The sequence below is a fragment of the Cyprinus carpio genome, chromosome B15, assembly GCF_018340385.1.
Source record: "Cyprinus carpio isolate SPL01 chromosome B15, ASM1834038v1, whole genome shotgun sequence".
NCBI lineage: Eukaryota > Metazoa > Chordata > Actinopteri > Cypriniformes > Cyprinidae > Cyprinus > Cyprinus carpio.
This window is the reverse complement of record NC_056611.1, coordinates 25,969,464-25,980,921: the sequence shown is the minus strand read 5'-3', so window position 1 is coordinate 25,980,921 and position 11,458 is coordinate 25,969,464. Positions and strand designations below refer to the sequence as shown.

Genomic DNA, 11,458 nt, shown 5'->3' with positions numbered 1-11,458 from the left:
GTGCAATAAAATAAAAAATAAAAAACATGTGAATGGCATACAAACAAACTCTTCTTTAAAAGCCTTCAGAATATAGAGAGGAATAAAACTCTAAATTCTGGTGTATGTAAGTGCTGCGGAAGTGGAGAAAAAACCTTTAAAGACATGCACTTTAATTGAAATCTATATACATAAATATATAAAGTGCAATAAAATAAAAAATAAAAACATGTGAATGGCATACAAACAAACCCTTCTATAAAAGCCTTCAGAATATAGAGAGGAATAAATCTCTAAGTTTTGGTGTGTGTAAGTGCTGCTGAAGTGGAGAAAAAACCTTTAAAGACATGCACTTTAATTGAAATGTAGAGATGCGAATACATAAAGTGCAATACAATAAACAGTTAAAAGTTTCTTTGTGATGTTTTCTTTCCAGTAGTAACATGCTATGAAAAGCCAAAAAGCCAAATGTTAAAAGTGACCAGAAACAATAATGCTTTTCCCTGCAGTGTCTTAAATCCACCTGACTGTATTGAGTTATCTGTTTACATGAATTCACTATAAGTCTGTTTCATTGCTTTATTTGTGTGTATATGGTCTTTCTAATATGTATCTGTTTTGCAGAGGCTTTTACAGCAGAACATCTGTAAATCTTCTTCTATCTGTCGGTGGATTAAGGGAGTCGTGGTCCTGATGATGGTAAATCACCACGGGCGGCTCTCTATCTGATGAATGTTTGAAAACTGTCTGGAAACAGTAAACACACACATCCTGTCTCAATGCACATGAGTGTTTATCACGTCCAGACATCATCATTACGACACACATACAGCATCAGGCGGCTGACTCACTCAACATGTATTCATTTGTAGGTTCTGATACATTTTGCAAGCAGCAAAAGTAGAAATAAAATACAAAATCAACACTCATTAGGCCAAATGAATCAGAGCTGGTTTTTGAGAAACATTTGTTTTCAGCCAAACTCACTGATATGCCATTTCCAAGGGCATCAGGAGATGAATGCATTGTGATAATGGAATAATAATGAGAAACAGATGAAGTTAACAGGTCACTAACAGACAGAATTACTCATTTAATATGTAAATGCATCTCCTTCACACATATTAGGGGGACAGACTGTTTTAATATGCGGCTTGATCAGACCCTGGTGCGAATTGAAGGCCTTGTGTTTTGCTTTCTCACCTCAGTTGAACCTGGAGAACATCGTATACATCAGTAGGAACCCAGGTTCTCGCACCTTTAAGGTTTTTTAAAAAGTTGTGTAAATGATAGGACAAAATGTTCTTAAAGCAATGTTTATGGAACATGCTTATAACTTCACTAATATCTGATATACAGTCAAACCAAAATTTATTCAGACACCTCACATTATATCACAGTTTATTGGCTATAGTTTAGAAAATGGTAATAAAATATAACAAGAACTCAGAGATAAACTGTCAGAACAAATTCATCTTGATAATGTCAGATAACTTTGATAGAAAGGTATGTAATGAATTTGGTTGAATAGCTGTCAGCTGTTAGATTTAAGAACACAATTAGATAAAACCAATGTAGCTCAAACAATTACCGACAAGTGCTTCATTTTGTTCAGTTTGTGGTGAAAAAAGATCGCATTAGCAATTAAAGAAAACACTTAAGAAAAACATTCTCAGGTCAAAGTGTATGAATCATTTTGATCCCAAATTTCACTGCTAGTCCACTGTATGAAGAATTTTTGGGTTTAGTATTTTGCTATCCTCACGTACATAAATGAACTATAGTGTCCTGCACCCACTAGTAAAAAAATATAAAAAATTATATCTGCTCTCTGAATAATTATTGGTTTGACTGTACATTCTCATAATGTTAAGAGAAAACTCAACTTTCTCAGAATGATGATTTTGTGCCATAATGTTGAGTGAAAACGTTCTTAGAATATTAAAATAAACATTCAAGAAATTTTATATTTTGGGTAAAAATAAAATGTAAGAAATGTTTTTGTAACCTTTAAATAACATTCTAATAACAACAAGAAACCTATACTTATTAATGTTCTTAAAATTTTTAAAATAAACGTTCAAATAACATTATATTTTGGAAGAAAATAAAGTTAGTAGAACACTGTTAGAAACATTTTTTGTAACTTTTAAATAACGTTTTTAATCCATGAAAGAAAATATACACTTTAGAAGAGATAATTCAACTTTATTGTCAAAAATTTGTTTTTTGCACCATGTGTGGGGCAAAGGCAGAAATAAACGTTAGACTTAAAAAAACAACACTCCTACACTTGTGCCAAACTGTCCGTTTAATGTTGACAAAAGCACATAGCAAAACCGTTCTTGAAATATTAAAATAACGTTCAAAAAATGGGGTTGGGGGGTGAATGCATTGTGGGTTAAAAAGTTAAATGTGTAGTAGGAGATTTTTCTTAGACTGTATAGATAACAAAATAACATTCTAATAATTCATCTAGGTGTCCGTTGGGAGGGGGTAAGTATGCTGAGAGCGTCTCGCTTATATAATGTTAGAGAAGCCGAAAGCAAGAATGATACCAGTTTTGTTTTTTAAAATCAACGTTCAAATAACATTAGCCGTATTTTTGAAATATATTGTTCTGTTAATAAACACTTACTGCGTCAATCATGACGGCAGCCTGGGAGGCTTTGAAACTGTTCCCGTCCTTAATTTTCCCGATAACCCAGGGCAAAGCCTTTTTTGTTATACCTGTTTATTAAATAGTAGATGTCTTCAATGTTTTCCGATCCATCGTGTAGCCAGTCTGCGAACGTTCCGGCAGGGGAAGTCAGGGTTCCCCCGAACCCAAGCTCCTGGCGAAAGATGGTGCAATTGCGTTGAAGACCAATTAATCAAATCCAACGGTAAAAAGTTAGTAGAATTATATAATAAAAAAAAAACAATAAAAAATATAAAATAATAATATATAAAAATAAACATTCAAATAATGTTATATTTTGGTTAAAAAGTTAGTAGAATGTTGTAAGAAGCATTTTTGCAAACTTTAAACAACAACAACAACAAAAACACATTTTAAAAATAAACATTCAAAAAAACTTTAAATTTAGGTGAACGTTATAATCACATTTTAGTATTTTAGAAATATTTCAAAACAACTTTCCACAATGTTTTTATAACTTTGTTACCTGGGAAAGAAAACCGAGATCTCTTTATTATATCTTGCTTCTCAGATGTTTTCCCTGAGGAAAGGGACGCCAGTAATACGAACTCAAACATTTTGTATGAGAATTATTGACTCATCTGTGTCTCCTGTTGTTTATTTATCCTAAGAACTTGTAGAAGAAACATTTGAGACAAGCGAACATTTTAATGAGGCGTAACAGAGACCTCCGCATGAAAGATCAACCTGTGAGCAATGAAATCAATACTTTCTCTCTCTAATCGGCCTGTGAATGTTGTTCTAGATCGTGTTTACCACTTTCCCAGAGCAAGACACTCACAGAGTTTGTGTTTAGAAGGTAAACGACTTGCATGCTTGTTTTCTAGCCTTGTTTTTGAGTGGTTTATCTGAACAGAGACCTTTAACATTCCTCCTGACTCTCATCAGACAAATACCAATCGAATCTGACCAATGCTGATCGATTTTTCAATATACAAGACATCAGTGTGTATGTGTGTGTGTGTGTGTGGTCTGATGAATGAATTTACTGCCCTGCCAAAACAAAAACACAGAGCTCAGAGAATGTGTGAGAAAAGAGAAAAGGGAACAAATGAGGCACAATTCTAGATTCATCAAGATTCTGTCGGATTATTCAAGTATTTGAAGAATATTGTAAATTGTTGCATCTTGTATGGATCTTTTAGACAGATCTTATTTCAGTATCGACTTTGTCTCTGATGTATTTCATGCAATTCCTCATGAGAAATAAAAACATGAGTCAAAAGTCGTCATAAAATAAGAGTATTGAGCTATAAAATTAATGTTAATTGAAATTAAAACAGTAAAAATAGTAATTTTCATTACCTGAAATAACATAAATGTTAACTGAAAATAAAATAAAATACTAAAAATAAACATTCAAAATTAAAAAAGTAAAAATTTTAATTTTCATTACTTGAAATAAAATAAAGGCTAATTGAAAATAAAATAAAATACTAAAAATAAACATTCAAAAAACATTATATTTAGGTGAATGTATACTTCAAAGTATTTTATTGAAGAAAAAAATAAAATTAATTAATTAATTAATTAATTTAAAAAAATCATAATTATAAAATAAGCTACTTTGCCAAGGCGACATTTATCATTTTAATTTAGTTTAAGTATTTAAATATCAAGAACTAAATAAACTAAAACTTTAATAAAAACTTTAGAGACATATTAAAAAATACATAGAATTACAACAACAAAAAAACACACACAAGACAATTTCTACGATATTAACTATTAATAATAAAAGAAACAAAAAATAGAAAAAATAAAATCTAATTTAAATTATTAACAAAATAGTGTATCAAATATGACAGCTTATCAAAGCTTAGATCATTTGATGAGAAATGTTTTTATTGAGATTTCTCAGCAAATCTGAGCATAGTTTGAGACATTGTTGAGATATTTTATGAAACTTTAATCAGCTATAGCTATAATATACTGTAGTGTCATTATTCACAAATATTTGACCTCTGAATGCCACCATTGACCAACAACAATAAAGTATCCCAGAGAGACATGTAATAATAAATAGGTTTTATTATTTACATGTTATTTACAGCATTTCAGGAATATTTCTAAAACTTTTTTGAAAATAAATAAATAAATAAATAATTTTTTAATGGGCAGTATGACAGTGATTAATATGTCCAAATTATTTTATGTATTTCCTGTAAATGAGTTGAGTGGCATCTTTGGTTATTGTACAGTATTTCAATCAGGTGTGTGTTCAATTCTTAGTCATTATTCAAAAGGATGACAAGCGTCTTTTTGGAAACACAATCTCTTGCAACAACTGAATATAATACAGAAAATATAGTCCCACTGAATATAAATACATAAAATACAAAATAAATTAATCACAAGAAGACAATAAATGAGCTTGAGCTAATGAGCTAAATTTTCTGCCCTACAGGTGGCGCTGTTTGCTTTTTGCAAAGTTTTTCAAGAAGCATTCATGTGATGATGCTTTATATTTTGTAAAAAATAAAATAAAAAAAAAAACAGATCTCAAGGCACAGTTTTGGGACATTCTAAAGCGCTTAATATGGCTTAAAGTTTTAAAAGAGTGACATTGGAGGACCAAATTTGATAATAATAAATACTGATAACATTATTAGCCTAATATTAATAACTGTATTAATAATATTACTATTAATTAAGCAGAATAGCCCAGAATATGAACACAACTTCTGCACATTAAGCACTTTCTCCCTCATAGAAAACACTTAAGGTTGGCTAATGAACGAAAATGGTGATTTTAAAATACAGTTTACAGTTTATATTACGCACAGACAAGCAGATGAGCCAAGAATGGAATGTACAGTTACACATGTTTTCTCCCCTGTAGATAAAACATTATTAAAGAAAAATCTTAGCACATTGCTTTTTTTGTGCAGAGTATATTTTAATAAATATAATTATTTGGAATTTTTATAACTGTTTTTTTTTTAGTATATATATTAAGTTAGGCACACTTTTTTGGGGGGGGGGTGGGGCATGAGAAAATGCTTATCATGCAAATAAACCAAAATTTTTCCCTCATATCATCTTCATTTACACAAAACAGCATTAATAAACAGGAAGTTTTTGTCCGAACTCAACTGGTTTTGCGAGAAAATTAGTTTTTTTTTTTTTTTTTTTTTTTTTTTTTTTTTTTTTTTTTGTTTTTTTTTTTTTTTTTTTTAAGAGAGCTCAAAAGTTTTACGAGACAACTCCGCATTAATAAACAGGAAGTTTTTGTCCGAACTCAACTGGTTTTGCGAGAAAATTAATATCTTTTTAAGAGAGCTCAAAAGTTTTACGAGAGAACTCAAAAGTTTTGTGAGAGAATGAATATCTTTGCAGAGAACTCAAAAGTTTTGCAAGAGAATGAATATTTTTGTGTGAGGACTCAAAAGTTTTGCAAAAGAATGAATATCTTTGCAGAGAACTCAAAAAATTTGTGAGAGAATGAATATTTTTGTGTGAGGTCTCAAAAGTTTTGTGAGAGAATGAATATAAATTCAAAATTAATGAATATCTTTGCAGAGAACTCAAAAGTTTTGTGAGAGAATGAATATTTTTGTGTGAGGACTCAAAAGTTTTGCGAGAGAATGAATATCTTTGCAGAGAACTCAAAAAATTTGTGAGAGAATGAATATTTTTGTGTGAGGTCTCAAAAGTTTTGCGAGAGAATGAATATTTTTGCAGAGAACTCAAAAGTTTTGCGAGAGAATGAATATTTTTGTGCGAGGACTCAAAAGTTTTGTGAGAGAATGAATATCTTTGCAGAGAACTCAAAAGTTTTGCGAGAGAATGAATATTTTTGTGTGAGGTCTCAAAAGTTTTGCGAGAGAATGAATATCTTTGCAGAGAACTCAAAAGTTTTGCGAGAGAATGAATATTTTTGTGCGAGGACTCAAAAGTTTTGCGAGAGAATGAATATTTTTGTGTGAGGTCTCAAAAGTTTTGCGAGAGAGAGATAATGAATATTTTGTGTGAGGTCTCTCAAAAGTTTTTTTGTGAGAGAATGAATATTTTTGTGCGAGGACTCAAAAGTTTTGTGAGAGAATGAATATTTTTGTGTGAGGTCTCAAAAGTTTTGCGAGAGAATGAATATTTTTGTGTGAGGTCTCAAAAGTTTTGCGAGAGAATGAATATTTTTGTGTGAGGTCTCAAAAGTTTTGCGAGAGAATGAATATTTGTGCAGAGAGATTTCTCAAAAGTTTTTGGAGGCGAGAGAATGAATATTTTTGTGCGAGGACTCAAAAGTTTTGTGAGAGAATGAATATTTTTGTGTGAGGTCTCAAAAGTTTTGCGAGAGAATGAATATTTTTGTGCGAGGACTCAAAAGTTTTGTGAGAGAATGAATATTTTTGTGTGAGGTCTCAAAAGTTTTGCGAGAGAATGAATATATTTTTGTGCGAGAGGACTCAAAGTTTTGTGCGGAGAGAATGACATATCTTTGCAGAGAACTCAAAAGTTTTGGCGAGAGAATGAATATTTTTGTGTGAGGTGACTCAAAAGTTTTGTGTGAATATTTTTGTGTGAGGTCTCAAAAGTTTAAGTTGGTGAGAGAAGAGAGCTTTGATAAATATTTTGTGAGAGACTGAACTCAAAAAGTTTTGCGAGAGAATGAATATTTTTGTGTGGAGGTCTCAAACAAGTTTTGCGGAGAGAATGAATATCTTTGCACTTTGCGAGAGACTCAAAAGTTTTGCAGCGAACGTCAGAAAGAATGAATATTTTTTGTGCGAGGACTCAAAAGTTTTGTGCATAGAGAATGAATATCATTTGTGTGAGGTCTCAAAAGTTTTGCTTGAGAGAATGAATCTTTGCAGAGAACTTTTGCCGAGAACTCAAAAGTTTTTGGCGAGAGAATGAATATTTTTGTGCAGAGAACTGCAAAAGTTTTGCGGAGAGAATGAATATTTTTGTGTGAGGACCTGGTCTCAAAAGTTTTGCGAGAGAATGAATATTTTTGCAGAGAACTCAAAAGTTTTGCGAGAGAATGAATATTTTTGTGCGAGGACTCAAAAGTTTTGTGAGAGAATGAATATTTTTGCAGAGAACTCAAAAGTTTTGCAAAAGAATGAATATCTTTGCAGAGAACTCAAAAGTTTTGCGAGAGAATGAATATCTTTGCAGAGAACTCAAAAGTTTTGTGAGAGAATGAATATCTTTGCAGAGAACTCAAAAGTTTTGTGAGAGAATGAATATTTTTGTGTGAGGTCTCAAAAGTTTTGCGAGAGAATGAATATCTTTGCAGAGAAACTCAAAAGTTTTGGCGAGAGAATGAATATTTTTTGTGCGAGGACTCAAAAGTTTTGTGAGAGAATGAATATTTTTGCAGAGAACTCAAAAGTTTTGCAAAAGAATGAATATCTTTGCAGAGAACTCAAAAGTTTTGCGAGAGAATTAATATTTTTGCGAGAGATTGCAAAGTTTTGTGAGAGGATGAATATCTTTGCAGAGAACTCAAAAGTTTTGCAAGAGAATGAATATCTTTGCGAGAGAATGCAAAACATTTGAAAAATATTTTTTCCTCCCACTCTGATTTTTTTCCACTATCATGTCCCTTTAGGGGCTCCGTAGATCTCAGAGGGCAGCATGATGTCAAACTACGTAACTATGCATCTGCATAAATAACACAAAGCACACTAGGAACTGAACCAATCTCAACCTGTACTGTTATTGGTGTCAGACAGTAAGCTGATGCTGGAGACGAGACCCGAATCCCCAAACCAAATCTCGAAATAAACCCAAACAAACTAATCACATCACTCAACTAACCAAACCAAACGTGACATCCCGCCTCCAGCGCCCGCTTCCCGCCCCTCCTGGACCCCGATAGGCAGAGCTGTGGCTGAGGAAGACGTGATTGGGTGGCGGCAGGCCGGGGCGGAGTTTGAGTCTTCCCTGGCCCAATTGAAGAGCAGGATGGAGAGGGGCACTAAAGTGGGCGGGGATTGCAGCGAGAAACTCTTGAGTTACCGGATTGTGGAAGGTTATGGAAGCTCCGCCCACATTTAGAAACACGCCCACTGTCTTCAGCTGAGGAGGAACAGAGGGGAGGAGCTCATGCTGTCCTTCAAACACAGTGTGAAACGCAGAGCCACGCCTCTCCAACCACCAGCCACGCCCATCACATGATGATATCACTCCTGAGGAAGAGAGCAGGGAAAGAGGCATTACAGAAGGGAGGACTTTACTGTTTTTATCATAATTTGTACTATTATTGTAATTATTAATGTACACAAAATATTGAGTTACATAAATCATAATATTAATTAACTGTGTTGCACAATATTAATACAAGAAGGCAGAAAATGGTTGCAACACAAGTGCAGATTTTGATTTTTTAGCATTATTATTTTGAATAAGATTTTATTTTTATATTTTCTGTTTTAATTATGATTTTATTTAAAGTTTTAGTAATTTTGTTGTGTGTTTTTGTCATTATTATTATTATTATTATTATCATCATCATAATTTTAAGATGTTTTAGTACTTCAACAAACTAAACAAAAATTAGAAATGTTGCTTTGGGAACTATCTGAAATAAAATGAGTTTGAGTTTTATTTATTTTTATTTATTTATTTTTTTAATTTATAAAACCATTTATATTAAATAAAATATAGAATAATAGACTCAAAATTTTCTAAAAAAAAAAAATAAAAATATAAAAAACAGTGTTATTGTAATCTCACAATACTATGATAGTTTTTATTAATAGTTTGAATTAGTTTTTTATTTTTATATTTTCCATTTTAATTTTAGTTAAAGTTTTTGTAATTTTGGTGTGTTTTTCTCTTTTTATTTTTTAAAATTATGTCTATATATATATATTTATTATTTTATTGATTGAAATATCTTCATATGCATGTGCATCAGCAGCACATCAAACATGATCACAGAAAGCTGCTGTTCTCTGACCGATCCTGTAGATGGCGCTGTTGCAGACGTCCACCTCCCAGTAATACTGTCCTCTGGAGACGCTCACGCTGCCACACACCTGAGGAAGTGGACAGTCCTGATCCCTGCGGTCATGTGATGAGATCATGTGACCTGTGAAGGTGACGGAGAGGGCGGAGCTTGAGAGGTGAAGCGACGAATCAGAGCAGGACGAATCGAGGGTGAAGATAAGACCTGCAGAAGAGAGTTACAGGTGTATGATATATATATATGTGTGTGTGTGTGTGTGTGTGTTTGTGTGTGTGTGTGTGTGTGTGTGTTTTCCCTTGTGAGCACAAAACATAACAAAAGCAAAAATCAAGTCAAAATCAGGCACATAAATATCACAAGCAAATTAGCAACAATAGCCAACAATACATTGTGTGGGTCAAAATGATCCATTTTTCTTTTATGACAAAAATCATTAGGATATTAAGTAAAGATATTGTGAAGATATTTTGTAAATTTCCTACCGTAAATATATCAAAACTTAATTTTTTATTAGTAATATGCATTGCTAAGAACTTCATTTGAACAACTTTAGAGATGATTTTCTCAATATTTAGATTTTTTTGCACCCTCAGATTCCAGATTTTCAAATAGTTGTATCTCAGACAAATATTGTTCTGTCATAACAAACCATACATCAATTGACAGTTTATTTATTCAGCTTTCAGATGACGTAGAAATCTCAATTTCCAAAACATTGACCCTTATGACCCTTATGATTTGTGGTCCATGGTCACATATTATAAAACACTCTTTTGGATTGCATACTAGATATTGTGTGTATGCTCTGTATCTCTGTATTGATTATTATTTGAGCACATTATCCAAAGTTTTGCATCAAAATTGGATTAGAAATATAAATTATGTACATGCTATTTTGTACAATACGAGTGTGTAGTGTGCAGTATGTACTGTATTGTGTAGTGTGCAGTATTTTCTGTAGTGTGTAGTGTGCAGTATGTACTGTAGTGTGCAGTGTGCAGTATGTACTGTAGTGTGTAGTGTGCAGTATGTACTGTAGTGTGTAGTGTGCGGTATGTACTGTAGTGTTCAGTGTGCGGTATGTACTGTAGTGTGTAGTGTGCGGTATGTACTGTAGTGTGCAGTGTGTGGTATGTTCTGTAGTGTGCGGTATGTACTGTAGTGTGCAGTGTGCGGTATGTACTGTAGTGTGTAGTGTGCGGTATGTACTGTAGTGTGTAGTGTGCGGTATGTACTGTAGTGTGTAGTGTGCGGTATGTACTGTAGTGTGCAGTGTGCAGTATGTACTGTAGTGTGTAGCGTGCAGTATGTACTGTAGTGTGCAGTGTGCAGTATGTACTGTAGTGTGCAGTATGTACTGCAGTGTGCAGTATGTACTGTAGTGTGTACTGTAGTATGTTTCTTTCTGAAAGTCTCACCTGAAACGGATTGTTCCATTTCCTCTTCAGAAAGATCCACACTGCCATCTACAGGACAGAGACGGCCATGAAATTGAAAATAAAATGAAAATGAAAAACATCAGGGGAAAAAAAACCTAAAGTGATTTAAATACGCTTATGTTTACTGAATGTTTAAAGATATAGATTAAGAAAATAATAGTGACATTACTACTAATGTCAATAAAAAGTAAATAATAATAATAAATACTACAACTAATAATAATAACAATAATAAATAAATAAAGGAATAAATAATAATAATAGTAAATAATAATAGTAATAATTTAGAAAATAATAAAATAATATAGAAAAATAATATAGAAACAAAAAATGAAAATAAATAGTTTTTGCAAGTGCTTCAGATGCAGTTCATCCAATCAGATTCTATTATATCTTAGTTTGTATTTAATTTGCATTGAA

General features: G+C 32.4%; 1 protein-coding gene across 1 annotated transcript in view; it reads right to left on the bottom strand.

Moving 5' to 3' along the window:
* Positions 1-2,666: 2,666 nt before the first annotated feature.
* The window catches only part of LOC122139885 (ret finger protein-like 4B), a 10,199-nt gene continuing 1,407 nt past the window's right edge, over positions 2,667-11,458 (bottom strand). The window contains exons 2-5 of the mRNA XM_042740088.1: positions 11,018-11,065; positions 9,591-9,803; positions 8,447-8,817; positions 2,667-2,813 (exon numbers count right to left, since the gene is read on the bottom strand). Of these exons, the coding sequence (XP_042596022.1) occupies positions 2,667-2,813; positions 8,447-8,817; positions 9,591-9,803; positions 11,018-11,065 (779 nt within the window). The remainder of the gene's footprint in view (positions 2,814-8,446; positions 8,818-9,590; positions 9,804-11,017; positions 11,066-11,458) is intronic.